Source organism: Colias croceus, chromosome 12 (assembly GCF_905220415.1).
Source record: "Colias croceus chromosome 12, ilColCroc2.1".
Classification (NCBI taxonomy): domain Eukaryota; kingdom Metazoa; phylum Arthropoda; class Insecta; order Lepidoptera; family Pieridae; genus Colias; species Colias croceus.
In genome coordinates, this window is record NC_059548.1 from 2446642 (window position 1) to 2464082 (window position 17441).

At 35.6% G+C, this 17441-nt stretch overlaps 1 protein-coding gene across 2 annotated transcripts in view; it reads left to right on the forward strand.

Moving 5' to 3' along the window:
• LOC123696515 (transducin beta-like protein 2) overlaps positions 1-17441 on the forward strand; it is an 83558-nt gene that overhangs the window by 23880 nt on the left and 42237 nt on the right. The window contains exon 3 of one of the 2 annotated variants that reach the window (XM_045642771.1): positions 13541-14880. The exons of the other annotated variant lie outside the window; for it this stretch is intronic. Coding sequence (XP_045498727.1) covers positions 13541-14703 — 1163 coding nt within the window. The 3' untranslated portion in view covers positions 14704-14880. Of the gene's footprint in view, positions 1-13540; positions 14881-17441 lie in introns of those variants that run through there. 2 annotated transcript variants of the gene reach the window in all.

Genomic DNA, 17441 nt, shown 5'->3' on the forward strand with positions numbered 1-17441 from the left:
AACTATATTTTTGGCTTCTATATCGAATATGGATCACGTTCCAAGTATTCTTTAAAAAAATTATTTAATGTACAGTTTTGTATTTCCTACGATTTTATTATATGTATAGATATAGTAGAGCCATTTTAATAGGCAACATTTGACAGTTCAACAAAATTCAACAACGTAACCTAGTAACGACGACATAGAATAACATGATATTTCGTTTTGTTAGAACTGCACATTTGCTTAACTTTTTTCAATTACGATTACATATTTATAATAATAATGACCGATACAAGTAATTTTAAGATTTCATTTTACTGATAAACCATCCTAAACATAATAAACAATTTCTGAATTGAAGAACTGACGTCGCTACAATTTTGTGTCAATAAACCTTTTTTCTTTTTAAATACTAGAGACGTTACTCTAAAAATCGAAATCTGACATCTAGAATCGAATGCATTGATTACTTGTGAATAAAAATCATCATAAATTAATAAATTCGATTGACAAATGTTTCAAATCCGTATCGATTAATACACTTTAATCGATGTTTTTAAGCAGGTTACCTCTCTTCGAAGATAAAATTGATAGACGTCAAATGTTGCCTATTAAATTGGCTCGACTTATAATTATTAATTATACAATGATTAAAGAATGGTAACTGTTGCCAAGTAAGTTGGTCGTATGAAAGTGCACAAAAAGCGGCACGTGTATGGACCGATTATTAACTAACTAAACGTGGTATAACGATATGAAAGTTTGTACGGATGATGATATCTTTGTTGCTCTATTGCGCAGAAAATACTGAATCGATGTTGATGAAATTTTGTGTTGTGGTAGGTTAGGGTCTAGAACTGTAAATTGGATATTTAATAGTGTTTTATAAGGAGTACATGATAAGGGTTTAGGGCTGCTGCATCTTATTTATAAAGAAAATAAAAGATGATTAATAAATATACCAAACGAATATGTACATACTATCTTATTTTTTATACTAGCTTCCGCCCGCGACTCCGTCCGCGCGGAAATATTACGAAAAAATAAGATTTATTTTTTTTCTACGTATTTTTCCGGGATAAAAAGTATCCTATTTTATGCCCAGGATAATAAGGTATAATTGTACCAAGTTTCATCGAAATCGAACCGCTAGTTTTCACTTTTGATGCCTTCACATACAGACAGACAGTCAGACAGACAAAAATTTTTTTAATCGCATATTTGGGTTTGGTATCGATCCAGTAACACCCCCTGCTATTTATTTTTTCAATATTTTCAATGTACAGAATTGACCCTTCTACAGATTTATTATATTATATTATGTATAGATATGACAGACATAGTGTAGTCTAGAGTGGAAGCCGGTCATTCATAAATATTACTTACATAAATTAAAAATTTGTATCTATCCGAGATAACTTATAATTATGTAGAAATCTATATTCAATGTCAAATTATATCTGATGCGAGAATAGTTTCCCAAACAAACAGTGTTTTTTTAATATGTTTCGTGCATTAAAAATTAATAAGCAGGTGATTTTAATTCATATAGATGTTAGTTTTAGCTGATTATTCTGCTATTTGATAGTGGTCCTTGAAGATGTTTGTAGGAAATAATAAATTATTTAAAGACATTATTGTTTTATAGATATAGTAAAAACGCAAAGCTCAAATCGCTTCTTGACGAATTATGTTCTAGGCAAGGAAAGTTTATTTATGTCTTTAATTGTGTAGTCTATCTTGAAGTCTAGCATTCCGTTTAACCCGTAATAAGTTGTATGTAATATAATGTAATACCACAAATACTGAAAACTAATAAAAATAAATTAGTGTTTGCGATATGTCCATGCAATCTGATAACATTTATTAAGTTATTGTGACACAGATTACCTAAAATTGATTAATAATAGGCATTTCATATTTTGTAGGTTATATTCAAAGTCATTATCAGTGAGTTTATAAACAGGCCTCATTTCGGACTTATAAGATCGTAAAGTGTTGTTGATAAACAAACTAGATCGGCTAAATAAATAATCTAAACGGCTATCAGTGACACAGTCGCTTAATTAAATTATAACCGCAGATAAAACGTATAAATGAAACAGGTACCGTTACATCCGGACAGTGTAGGGTTGCTACACTATATTCTGTAATATTTTTTAGTAATTTTGTGTTAAATTTGGAGGTGTTATGTAGGAAGAATTTCGAAAAAAAAATTAGAAAAATTTGAAAATATTTGTACGTTTTGTTGTTAAATGAACATAGGATTTTTGAATTAAGTAGTTAATTTCTGAATTAATTAATGCTTTTTAAAGATTTTTTGACAACCCTAATCAAAAAATAACCGTAATGAGTGATGACACAGTTATAAACATTGTAATTCGTACTATTGTCTGACCTAAATCTAATATTTATCTTTTTTGTTTGTTTTCTGTTCTGTTTATTTCTATCGGTCATATGATTCTAGTCGTTTATTTGAGGGCGTGATATTTGGTATTTATTTCGAGTTATTATTAGTGATAGATATGAAAATCAATACGTAATTTTATCCAATATTTTTCGAGTAGGTTTGATACAGGAGTATCAAACATCAATTGACAAAAAACGCAGTTGCAAGGATTTGATTAATAGCAACATTAAAATGACTGATGCTGTAGTTACTAGTAGGTAATTTCTGTTAATATTTTATTTTCTCCTCGATCTTCTTTCCCATAATTTCATTATATGAGTTTCTTGTCATATTGCGTAGGATCAAAAGTTTCTGGGAATCTAGATAGGTAGAACCCTCATGGTTCTGAAAGCACATAGATTATAACTCCGATATCCACGACCATGTCGAATTTCCGTCCTATTGCTTCATAACTCATAAGTTAGGTAATAGAAAGTGCACCTGTTTTTGTATACACCTGTGTCTTAATATTTGTATTATCTAGACAATTTGCGTGGGTAAAGGAAAAGAAGGGACTAGTATCAGAGTTTGGGCAACGTTTAAAAAGTTGGACAGGACATTATATTTAGGCGGGTTATAACTGTTTTGTTTGAGAGACAGTTTTGGTCATTGGTTTCGGCTCATTATGAACTAGAGTGGTCCGGTTACGGTGATGTGATTCAATCAGCAAAAGGCCTATTTCGCACTCGTTTGACAGAGCAATGCGAGTAAATTGCAAACAATTGGACGACCTTGTTGTATCAATGAATGATTGGCCAATATTCGTACACACGCCGAAACCGATCTTTCCGTTTAGAAAATTTTTGTTGGGCAATAATGGCGGTTGTAATCTTGTGATTTGTATAACAGTTGTACGGTAATTGTGTTGAGCGTGTATGCGAGAATTAATATAAATAGATATTACGTGGTTGCATTATACAATCGTATATCTCCTAGGGTTGGTTGGTCCATAAATAGTTTCACATTCCGTTGTCCTTTGGGGAAAGGGAATAGGCCCGTTAAAGCTATTATGATACGGCCAATATTCCTATCTCGGGATTGCAATAGAGTAGATATGGAGGCCCAAAAATATAAGGAACATTCACAGCGGTTTGCGATACAATATGGGCATCTTATGTCTTATACAATTGTAGGGCTATTCAATATAAGGCTATTAGGACATACACTAACCGTAACTGTCATCTTGGGTATTTACGTCTTTGGTTAACTAAAATAAAAAATATTATTTAAGAGTTCAACGATTCGTATAATTCTTAAAAAAATATTTTCTCGCATCACATGTAGTGTAGTGTGTAGTCCTCCGAAATAGCTCGATCGATTCTAATGAAATTTTGTATGCGTATTGGCTTGCGAATCGGTCAACATATCTTTTTCATTCCTCTAAATGATAAGAGTAAGGCAAACGTTTGCCGGGTCAGTTAGTGATTAATATATAGATTAGTAAATTGCGTAAAAGGATAATATTATGATAAACGGAATACCTCTGACGTTCCTATCTGACGCAACGCATTTGGATTTCTTGATGGAGTTTCCTTACTATAGTAGAACATCGTGTGACGTGCTTATAGATACAGGGAAAATAGTATCACGCAACATCGTCTGGTGTTGTGCGAATTTTAATACAGTCATCGTGATTTTGGAATACACGGTAATTATGTCGTGTAACGTGTTCTCTTTAATCATCGATTTTGTAATTGTAATTTGAATTTGAATTAATTTTACTCGGACACGTTCTACGTAACAATGTATTATGTAGGGTAGGTAAATATTCTCATTGAAACATTAATAAAGTATGAAAAATTGAGGTCATTAGGAAATTAATAAATATTACCTAATCAGTTTCGAGCAGAATGGTAAATTTTCAATCCAGTGCTATATAGAAAAAAAAATCAAATCGATAATAGCCCAATCAGATAATAAATTCGCTAAATCTTACAATACACTGGTATTAAAATAAATAAACATTTTTATATAATGTTGTAAGTACATAAATAATCCATCATCTGATACCCGAATAACATGCAACTATTTATAGAAGCAAATATATCTTATCGTTTTAAAAATAAAATTAGCAATACGAAAAACAAATCCAGGTAACTTGCGATAAGCCTACTTATATTTTTAGCATGACTTCAAAAATAATTCAACCAATGACAAAATCATTTCAACTTATATTTCCAAAAAAATCTATTATTTTATCGAATGAATGATTTTGGACTGAAATGAGTCACGGTCTAGCGATCGAAAGTGAATTCAAACTTTTTATCTATACTAATTTTATAAAGCTGAACAGTTTGTTTGTTTGTTTGAACGCACTAATCTCGGGAACTACTGGTCCGATTTGAAAAATTCTTCCGGTGTTAGATAGCCCATTTATCGAGGAAGGCTAAAGGCTATATATCATCACGCTAAGACGAACAGGAGCGGAGCAATGCGGGTGAAACCGCGGGGAACAGCTGGTTATTCTAAAAGACTTGAATTTGAACTGCTTTGAATCATCATAATACATACCCATTTAGAAACAGTAATTCACTCCATTACCCTTAAATGCATCATAAACAAAACCAACAAAAATAAATGGGCGTGGTGGTATTGAACTGTTCCGTAAATAAGCACAAATCAATTTACATACACGATACCGTCATAACCTAACAAGGTCGATGACCGCCGAGTGGTTTAACTCAACGTGTGTTATCAATTATCATTGCACTATTTCAATGTTTTTTAAACCAAAAAATACTTAGCTAGTAACTAATCACGACTCATAAGTGTATTTTTGGGGTTATTCCTGTCCAGTAATCTGTAAAATTCAAAAAAGTTAGAGATGCTTAACGATTTATAGAACTGATTGGGTATGCTTGCCTTTATATATATTTTTAAAGAAAATCAATTACTCGTAACGTAACGTATTTCAAATAAAGCGAAAAATATTTTCAGTATCAACCAATAAACAAAATGAACACTACAAAATTTACGATGTATGAGAATCATATTATAAATACATTATTAAATGTATGTTTTGTTTATAGGTTGCGAAAACATAGGGATATACGTTTTTTATATGAAATATGTGAAATCAATGCGCAAAACCTTGTCCCTTTGTGCAATGATGAAATTCATTGCAAACATTTGTTCGCTTGTATGTTGAAATATGTGTATCACATGTAATCCATGTATTGTGTTTTAATTAGTCATTTTTCTCGATATCTTTATTAGATTAAATCTTTTGTCACTGCAACTTATTGTTTAGTTGTGTTGCATTTAGAGTAGTCAATGCTTTGTAGTTACTGAATTTTTTATACGCTATTATATTTGTAATTGAGCAGAAACTGTTCCGTATATTTGTTCATATGTTCCCGCCGGTGAAGTGTGCACATGTGTGCAAATGTCGCTTCATCTAAATATTGGCACTTCGCCTGTGCTTCGGGAAAACCGCCGCGCCTCGGACAATCCAATAACACGACCCCACACTCCGCCTTTGTATTTTTAATCATTTCTAAATATACACCCATTACGAGATACACGTCTATCAGATTGTGTCGTCACGAATCGCTATAATAACACTGTGACGTGAGTTAAATTCACTTTCCAGTGAATTAATAAAAAAAATCATATTTCTTAAATGATTTTAATTAAAAAGTAAAATTACATTATACGTGTTATTATGAGCACGATGCTTCACAATATGTTTTTATTCTAATATTATAATTTAAAGGAATAAAACGTTCTCACGAACGAAAGCACACCGTCAGCGCTTCACATTACATATAGCGTAGGGTTGTCACATAACTCCTCCCCCCGCAGATCCGCAACTATTTTAGGACATTGAGTGAAAATGTTGCGGCAGGATCAACTTCTGGGGCTGATGTTTTCTGTGTTTTCTGAATATTCATTTTCTTTGATTTGTAGCGACGATAGCACAGGAACATTGAAGTGGCCGCTGCGCTCAGTAGCTAAAGATGTAAAGTGGTATTGTCGTATGGTAGATGGAGTGCAGTCCCAAGGTTTTTTAGCGTTCTCGTCGGAATATTACTGATTGGTGCAATTAAAATTTTTGTAGGTGTATCTTTAATTTCATTATTAATATTTGTAATAGTGAGGTCGTCAGTACGTAGAGAGCAGTTTGTAGGTAACGTTGCTATGAAACTGCATTGGAGATGAAGCTATTCCTTACGCTTGCAGGATAATTTAACCTTTGTGAGATGAGGAAAAATAATGATGTAGTGACTGTCGTCCAATTTCTCCATTGCTGGCTTAGTTAATGTTAGGCAGGTGGATTCACAGTCGCTGGATATCTCTTGCGTGGTGATGAGTTTTGCAATACAGTCGGGTGAACTTCTTGTATGATGATTTAGGGTCGACTTCACATAGAAACCGATTGCTCTTCGATTGAACTTCGGGCATTCAGCCTCTATGTGCACATAAATATCTTTATTGGTTGCTATATAGGGATAGGGAGGTATGATGATATGATTTGTACGATTAAAGTGTGAGGAGTTATAATGGGGAATCTTAATATAATTACTATCCTATTTTTACTAAAGTATGATCCAGTGCGAATTATTCGCGGAGATCTACATTAATAATTTGTTCTGAATCGTAAAAGGAACGTAAAGTAACTAATATAATACTTAATATATCTATCCCTAACATAACATGGTGCGCTCGCGATGTACGCATAAAAGCTAAACTATCCTCTATATTTCTTATTACTAAAAGCTTAAAAGTAAATCATTAATATTATCGTCTAAGGAGTCTAGGAATTGCGCTAATTCTGTATAGAACCTAAACCATTTATCAATCTACGTTTTACACTGGTTTTAAAGCTTCTAACAAGGACGATGCCTTATCCAATTTTTCGTTTAAATGTTGAACCCTAATTTTATATAGTAATAATGTACGGTTATAATAACTAATTGGTCGCATATTTTAATGAATTTTGTTAATAAATGGGGGTTACCATAAAAATCTGGGACCACCCTTAAGCATTTAAAAATTTCTTCCGTGTCAAACGACATATTAAAACTATCAATACTTCTAATACTATCAACTAAACTATTTCTCGAGGACTGTTGGGTATTAACAGCCTCGGTACCCCGGGATTTCCTAGGATGGAAAATCGTGAAGGTTTATTCTAAAATTAATATAGGAATATAATATAGGAAAGCAACACAATAAAATAATTCTGTGCAACTCACATTGACATGGTTTCTGTATCGATGGCTGGATACTGCTGATGTTCTGGATACTCGCTTGGGTTTTTAAAAAAACCGGTCGGCCGCGCGGGGCCTCGGAACCGATATTCATTTCGGATATCTTCCCGCGGGCGACCCGAGTATCCTACCGACTGCGCCAGTTAAATTCACTTTCCAGTGAATTAATAAAAAAAATCATATTTCTTAAATGATTTTAATTAAAAAGTAAAATTACATTATACGTGTTATTATGAGCACGATGCTTCACAATATGTTTTTATTCTAATATTATAATTTAAAGGAATAAAACGTTCTCACGAACGAAAGCACACCGTCAGCGCTTCACATTACATATAGCGTAGGGTTGTCACATAACTCGTGCTATGACAATAATGCAATAAATAAACTTGTTTATCGATACGATTCTCGATGATTTGATCATTGTTTATAAGTGGGTGACAAAGATATGATCGAAGGTAGCTGAAAATACAAAATCGGTAGAGTGACTCAATGTTTGCTGTGACGTAAATCAATTAGCAACTCTTGGGAAAAATAATAAATATAAATAAAAAAATATTTGTATTATTGTAATTCGTGAAGGCCACTTTGAATTAAGTGGCCTTCGAAAAACCTAATAAAATTAAAACATTTAGCTCAAATACAAACATTTGATTGATATGTTTATCTAGAGACACGAAAACAATATTATGTATTCTCTCTAAATAATGACTGTTGCGTCAATCGTATTGATAGGTATTCTGAATAACAATAGCTATGCTAATAATTCATAGGAACCCGTGCAAGAATCGCGCCGATACATTATCTGCACCTCGTTTGAAAAACGTTAGTGTCACGTGTATTAATTGTGTCAAAGTGAAGCAGATATGAAAGTATTACAATATTACTGCGTAGTAGCTTGAGATAAGCGGCCAATATGGGAACATCGGTTGGAAATAGACTGGTCGTCTACCAGCTGTCCCTGATAAGGGGCTGATACACTGCGATGGTTTAAATTAATTACTCGTGGATATAAAATGTCAATGAATCACGTTATTTGTTTACAACGTTGCGAATTCCGATTATAATGACTACGTTTAAATGAAATGTATTGTATAGTTGTAATTTGAGTAGTTACTCATTCAATTGTTTAATTGAAACTTGTCATTGTTAATATGAAAATTATAGTATTTGTAATAATTCGGTAATGCTACAATTTATCAAAATTACTTTTATATTTAATTTTTGATTCATGAGTCGATGTTTTGATGACATTTTCGGTCTAGAGCAATGTTTTTGGAAGTGTAAGGAATCACTTTTATGATGGTACTCAATAGATGTATGATGGTATAATTATATAATATTATAGTATTATTGTATGATGGTAATTACTAGGTCCTGAATTTTTATTTCTTAGAACTAATGACCACGTGAAATATAATATTCCTAGAAAGATATTGACACATCAATATTTATACGATTCAGCAAGTAAGCTCGGCATAATGCATTCAATTCATGCATACAATATGTAACCGTGTCTCATGTCATGCACGCATGCGCGGGCGCATGGGCCGAAAACATGACTCCGGTTCCTAACCTGTTCTGTGTCGCTACCGTTAACACCTCAAATATTTGTCCAACCCATAAAGACGAGTCACAAAACAACATAGCTTCGAGCAGACTTCAATTTTCCAAGTACATATTCATTTTTCAATTGATTTAAGAGGATGAGGTCTTCATTTTGACAGTTTTTTGAGTTTGTTACCTAACTCAAACTTCAACTCAACTCAACTTTCGATTAGAGAAACCGATTTTTTTTTTAATTTGAATGCTGGTGCCTCTCGTCTGGTCCCATTTAAATTCTGTCTAGGTCTCAGATTTATTGTTCATATCTATGCTACCTATCCTTAATGATATTTAAAAGATAATTTCGTTCGGCTAGTCAGGATTTAAGTATCGCGTCTATATTAAGTAGACCTTGCTCTATGACATTGTAGAGTCGCAACATTGAACCACGCTTTTGCGTTACTTTTTGGAGCGTTTTTTGAGTAATCCATTGTTATAAAGTTCGGTTGATTTGTATTGCATTTTACTTGCATAGAAACAGTTACTGCTGATTTAAAAATGATGATTCTGTGACGTATCGTTTTATATAATATTTTATTAATTTGATATCAAATACTACGCAGCAATATTTGAGACATGTGTGAAAGTTTAATATGTGTGCTCAGTGTAGCACACATATTAAACATAATTGAAATATATGTTCATAAATATCACACAACCTGCTCATAAAAGCTGCTTTTTATACGTGTCTACTAGCCGTCTGTTCTACTTTAAACTAGCTGGAAGTTTAGACAAATTACAACTAATGAATGGAGCGTAAACAATGCAATGAAACTATATTGAGCGTAATATGACGATATTCGTTACGCACGCACTCAAACATGTAAATATTTTGAAAGTTTTGTTTTATCACTTATTTATTAAACGCCATCGAGTCCAAGTTCATTTGGCTTGTTGACGTTAAATATAATAGCGATTAGAATTCAAAGATCGCAATTAGTCGGTATTCAATATTTAGGTTGCATTACGAAACCTCAGATATTTCAACGGAATGAGCGAATATTTCATAGAAAACGGATTACGTGATTAAACAGCTCGCCCGTGGTTAACCGTCAAAAGAGTGGGCTTATTTGCCGTAGCAACGAGTATTCCTTGACCCACTTGAGGTCGAAAATCGCGATGGCCGATCCGACACCGCGACTTTCACCGAAAGCGACGTCATCTCATTATAATACCCAATACCCCATAACCTATTGTCCGCTTTCCATACTTAATCTTTAATGTGTTTGTGTGTTAGTTTTTTTTATGTAAATATTGCTAATTAAATGGATCGAAAAGTAACTTGTTTGTAAACAGTAACGATACGTTATCGCTCAATTTTGTTTCCGCGCGTTATAATGTCACAGTCAATTCCTTTGTGTAATCTGATATATGAGATTTTGAATACGCTACATCAAATCTCAGGGATTTGAGTCGTATTAAGCTATTCAAGCAGATAGAATTGTAAGAACGTAATGCGATGACAATCAAATGACTTGAGGTTATTAATAATTACGAAACGGGGTATTTAGTGTAACGAAGGGACACGTCAGCGGTCGCGTGTATCGTGTATCGATAACAATTAAATGATAAAGGCTTTATTCAAATGTCGACCAAATATCTGGCTCGCAAGTCCACAACACACCTAGACGCGGCGGATTATTTATAAGTTCCGGTATTCGATGAGCATTAGCCGTGGCCTAGTGACCGCGATTGTTCATATTAAAGGTTTACAACTTAAAGAAAAAATATCATGTTTACAAAAGTAAGTAGGTAGTAATGCGAACAAAGGGAGACGTCATAATAGTATGCTCGTAGTGACTTTGTTTTACGCAGTTAACAAATGTTTGAAAATATTGTTAATGTTCACTAATGTAGGAAAATTACAAACCGATATTTGGTGTTTTGTTTGTCATAAATCTAATCATTAGAGATATATTTATAAAGCAGTCGAAACTAGTTTTTGATTAATCGTGTTTCACACGTTATGATATGAATGATGCTATATCAGTGATCATTTGTAAATTGGAAGCAAAATTGATGATATTCATCCCTCTGTTGCGATATTCAATTCCAAAACATTCAACATACAATACTCTGCTTAGAACAGTTTTGTTTAAGCTAATATTACATTACATAACATTCTAAGTACTATAACAAAACTCTAAGATTTGATTACATCATTAAACTAATTTTACGCCGCAACAGCTTCCGTCTAAATTTCGTGTTTATTATATTTATTACCAAAGAGTGAGTACATAACACGCAATCATATCGGAGACGAGATGTATGTCGCGTAGAGAAATGGTAGGACACGCGGAGTACCGTTGAGCGATGCTCTGACATGGATGCGAAGGTTATCGCCGGTGTCGCCGACCAGCGAGGCGCGCCTACACGCGTGTATACAAACAATGTTACACTGTACACTGTTACACACAAGCAGAGCCCTCCACGCGACTCGCATGTACCTACATGTGTGAAAACTCATTTTGAAATTTGAAGACGCTTCATACAGAATACGGAACATTTGGCCTACTGTTTTTGTGTTGCGGACAAAAAGTGCCCCATTATGCGTGAAGTTTTTACAAAGTTCTCGTAAATTCTATTTTAATTTTTTTCAATGTAATATAGTCTGGAATTCTTTGATGAATTTATTAAAAGTAGACGACGCTGTGGGGCCTATAAATGCTTTAGATTAATGTACCGAAAACCTTGGCAGGCGTTCGATGAACTTTATGAAACGGGTTCACGTAAGTTCGCTAGCCTTCGTTCCTTTTAAACGAGTTTGCACTTTTTAGTTATGTTTGTGGATATAATCAATAAATCTTGTGAATTTATATTATTTTAAGGACTTTGACTCCTGGCTATCATGCGATTGCTAAATTCCTTTGTGATTTTATTAATGCAACATGGTAGTGAAATTGTGCAAATCTTGATAGTATAAACTTGCAATAAGAATTATGATCTTTAAATATACGTAGGACGTATAATTTATTTTACAATAACCACATGTGTATTTTGAACACGTTTTAAATAACTATAAATAATAAATACACTCAAAAAAGTAGCCCATACTCCATTGAAATTGCTGACATGAGGCTAACCAAGATGTGTAGTGGCTAATTATGGCGTAAGTAGGACACGTTATACAATGTGCTAAAATAGGTCGAAAGAGATCTCTATAAGCAGTATACAGTATACTCCTTCATACATTTTGTTAAACGAAAGTATTAATTTTCATACAATGAGCACGCGAACTGTGACGTCAGCGATACATGAGACGTGTTTGCATCTGCGAACGTGCCCCGGACCTCGTCTTAAAATTCAAATAAAGTCCTTTGTTGATGCAACATTTTGCGCAGTTATGATATATATTGCAAGTAACTTTCTATCGTTAAATAATTTCAGGAGTAGTGAAAGCTATCGCGATGTGACGTTCGCCTATGTACCGAACAGGGCATTGGCCGTCCTTTCTCAACTATCGTACGAACCCTACATGTAAACAAAAACATCTGTCTACATAAAAATAACACGCGGTTATTTCTTCAGATAAAGCGTTGATTCCGGTATATTTTTGTATCGTTTGTTGCGTTTAAGAGTTGAATTCGTAATTAGTTATTAACTAATGAGGCTATCGTGTAAACGTCATTTCCTTAACTACTCTATTTATCGCCCAAATTATATTAATGCTTATGGAGAATCGATATTTAAGGATCGTTAGGTTATGAGGATATTTATTAAATATTTTTAACTTGAGATAAGCCAAAAATCTAATATTTGTGGTTTAAATTTTTTTATAATAATATTATTTTTCAAGGTTCTAGGCCAAGGCAAATGCACAACGTATTTAAAATCGGTTGTCAAATTTGTGAATAAATGTTTAAACCAATATATAACATTTTATTACAAAATAAATCATAAGCTTTTCCGGAAAAATAAAAAAAATATATACCTATTTGGTTTAAAATTATTTGTAAAGCAAGTAATACAAAAAATGTCTTAAGGCTTTAAAGCAGTCACAATAGGGTTAATTGCTACAAGTTGTATTTCCACAGAAAGTAGTTTTATTATTGTTTAGAAAAATGAGAATAGGCCGGTCGATCGGCATGTCCCGTTAACGAACGCGCTACCTACGTGACGTATAAAGCGTGGGCTGCCCCGCCACCGCGCCATTAGTATAGCGCCCGCGCGCGCGATTGCACGTATTTACCGATTCCAGCTCCGCGCTCGCTCTCTCGACTCTATGTGTATACAAGCCCACCAAGAAACATGCATTTCTGTACTCATTGGCACGATTGGTTTTATCAAGAGCCCAACGCGGCGGTGGACCCTGCCGGCGCCGCAGCACGCCGGCGCAAGCCCCGCGATCGACGCCGCCCCCCGTCCTCGTCGCCGACGTCGACGCCGCAGAGGATCTCCGCCGAGGAACTAGCAGAGGCCCTGCGCCCGCATCTGCTCTCGCCGAAGCGGATGTGGGCCCTGGGCTACCCGCTGGAGATCGAGCCCAACTCGTGCAAGGCCGTGGTGTACATCAACCCGCCGCCTCGGCCTCGACCTCCGCAGTTTACATCCTTCGACGTGAACGCGCCGGAGTTCGTCCCCGGCACGTCTCAAAGTGACAGTGGCAGGGGTTCGTGGGGATCGACCCCTCGCTCCGATAGTGACGAAGAAGCGGATGCAGTGGAACATTTGTGTGTGCGTTGTGATAAAATGTTTAGAATGACTCGCGAAGGCGAGTACGTTGTCGAAGAAAGTTGTGTGTATCATTGGGGACGTATTAGCAGTGACTCTCGGCACACTTGCTGTGACGCGCCGTTCGGTTCTAAAGGATGCAGCTCGGCGCGCTTTCACGTGTGGAGCGGCACCCGGCCCGGCATGAACGGCCCTCTGGAAGGATACGTGCGTGCCCGATCCCCTCGAGGAGGTATTTACGCAATTGACACTGAAATGTGCTATACAACGGCTGGTCTGGAGTTGGCCAGTATAGCTGTTATAGCGGCGGACGGTCGGCTAGTTTACAGATCGTTAGTGAAACCTAGCTCTCCCGTAGTCGACCACAACACGAGGTTCTCAGGCATCAGGCCGCGCGACTTGGCGCGCGCGACTAAGACGCTGCGAGATGTGCAAAACGATATACTTGGTTTTGTTGGAAATGATACTATTTTGATCGGGCATGCTTTGGATAATGATTTAAGAGCTTTGAAGTTGTTGCACAGCGCCGTGGTGGACACGTGCGCGCTGTATCCACATTCAAGAGGCTTTCCCCTGCGACGCTCGCTCCGGGCTCTCTCCCAAGAGCTGCTCGGCCGTAGCGTGCAGCGAAGCAGTTCCGGCCACTCCCCCCTCGAAGATGCTCGCGCTGCCATGGACCTGGTGCTTCTGAAAGTACACGAAGAACGCGCACAACGGAACCGAGTCACGAATCAGCTACCCATTCTGCAACCGTACGATCCTTTAATTAGTGCCGCCTAACACTTATGTGATAAATAATGACAGACGAATTTGTTTGTAAACAAATGATGATTGTTGAAAAGTTTTATGGATGATTCTCAAATGAATATAGACATATATTACGTTGACGGAGCGCGCGTACCGCAAGGTATGTGCCTTCGAATTGCCCTGTCGCAATAAACGTAATATTTTTTTTAATTCTGTTGTTTTCTTTACCCGTCACATTATGTAATGAACATATGAGTATTGATAGCTCGAAATAAGATATCATGGTAAACACAAACATAAATATTATGAATAGTGAACGCGTCGACTTTGTTATGATAAATTCAGCGCTCAACCAGCTGTTTGTTGCGATCATATTATGATAGTTACTTTCACTGAGTTGGATTTCTACTACATAACGGGCGGTCTTTAGTATAGTGGCGTGTTCGGGGTAAGTGGGGTTCTTGCAAGGCTTATTTTACAGCAAATGTATTTTCACAATTATCGTTAAATTTAATTTTTTTTAATAACAATCGGCCCGTAAATTTATTTATATTCAGAGGTTTTCAATAGTTACTACCATAGTGAAATACATTACATACTCAGAATTTACTATATAGAAATACCGCAACTTATTGCTTACCTTACTCATGGATTCTTCGGTGTAAAAAGTGTTTTATGTTAGTCATAGGTGCTTTTTAATTTCTCAGAAAAGTAAAGGAAAATAATGGATGAAATCAGATCATATTCACGCTAGCGTAAATAACGACATCTCGATAATCTCAAGGAAACTCCGACATTCAATGTTTACCTGCAATTGTGACTAAGCTCAGCGGATGTTATTTCTCATTCAGAATTTATTTTTCTCAGCTGAGTCAGCTAAAATGTCTCGGCTTCTGAGTAGCGTATTGGTTCATCTTCATATTATATTTCAAGGCGTACGAACGCTTCAATTACACTTAAGCAAAATAAAGGTTAGTTTAAACGATATTTATTATGGACAGTGAGCCGACGGCCGTGCACTCGGTGTCGGGTTATATAAGCAGCTTACGTAAACTAATGACGAAATCCGGAGCTGATGAGCAAACTTAATGATTTCTAACTTGTAAGATATGAATGTAGCTAAACAATTATTTTATTCTGCTCTATGATCTCAGTATTTATTTTTGGACTGCATTTATGTTAACATTTTATACAGAGTTATACATGGACAAAAATATTAGCTATTAAATATTATGATTGAGATCTGACAACTAAAATACTGACACATAAGTATTATTATTCACTTTGTCTGCAGATGACATTGTTTTTGTAGAAAAGGTGATCTTGATGGTGCTAACAAGGCAGGGTATTAAACACAAATTAGACGCAAGACGCCATTTCGACTTGTTTTTCGTAAGTTCGGGTGCATTGGCCAGGGAGGAGTAACGCCCCTACGACCGGGCGATTTTAAACATTCTGTCATCGCTCCGCCGAAATATTATCTAGAGGATTTCTGTCTAAGTAAATGTTTACATTGATACGATGATTTGGAACTGATACTGAATAAGGACAAAGGCCACAATCATTTAGCACATGGTAATTATACATTTCCTCATTCGATATGACTGATAACATTGGCAACGGCAAATGGGACGTGGATTTATCTTCGCGTCTATCTTATCTCTTACGGCATAGTATTTTATTGAATTTGCTTCATATTTAATGCGATAACAGAGTATAAATAGTCCATGCATATGCTTGCCAAAGTTTATCATGTTATCGCTCTCGGTCCATACGCCAAATATTTTGAGCAATATGAAACGGTATTCTTACGTTTACTTCCAATAAATCGTTAGTCATTGCTTCCAAGAATTAGTTGGAGACTACAGAGCGGCGGCCACGTCATCCTGCTGATCGAGTTCAAAGTGTACATTATATATGGTACGAGTAGGTATGTTATGTAGAATTCAACGTTTTCTTTATATAATATATTCAACACTGACCTGGTTTATCGCTGATATCACTTTAATTAATTCATGTTACTCTCGCTCTCAAAGTTATGGTTTTAAAAGGAACTGTTCAATAGCATTATGGAAGTTAATTCGAAAATTTATGTTTTGACATAAAATCTTACGCATATTTCATCATTAATATTAACAAAGGCTCTATCATGAATATTACGCGATTGTCGATTGTATTCGTAAATTGAAACAAGTTAACCTACTTTTGAATCAACAACATTTGTATTGAGCCCCAATGCGTAGGCAAAATCTAGTAAATCTGGTAAGTTGGTAAGTATGTAGAGATTGATGTGAGAAGCTATTTGAATAGGAATTTAGCTTTTAACGGAAGCTGATATAGCTTAGAGTTGCGTGTTTAATTGAAGCGCCTGGTTGTACAATGAGAGACAATATTGGTTCGTTTGGCCATGGGCCTTCCAGAGTTCGCCTCCGCTTCGTAATTGTTTCGCAATAAGTTGCACAAAGTGTGGGGCCGTTTCGTCACTGCTCCTCGACACGCCTACGTGAATCCCCACCGAGGCGCCATGACACCATACTAGCCACCTATGTCGACAACGTGAACCCCCTCCCCCTTTACATAAGGCATGCTACGTAGACGATATGTTTCATATTTTAACGATTGTTGTATTTCATTGTAGCAGTTGAAAATTTATGCGAGCGTGCCTAAGATCCAAATAAATGAACATGAATAGTGAATATCTATTACAACGTTGGTTGTTGGTTGATTGACATGCTAACTGCGGTAAGTACTTGGAAATCACATGTATTTAA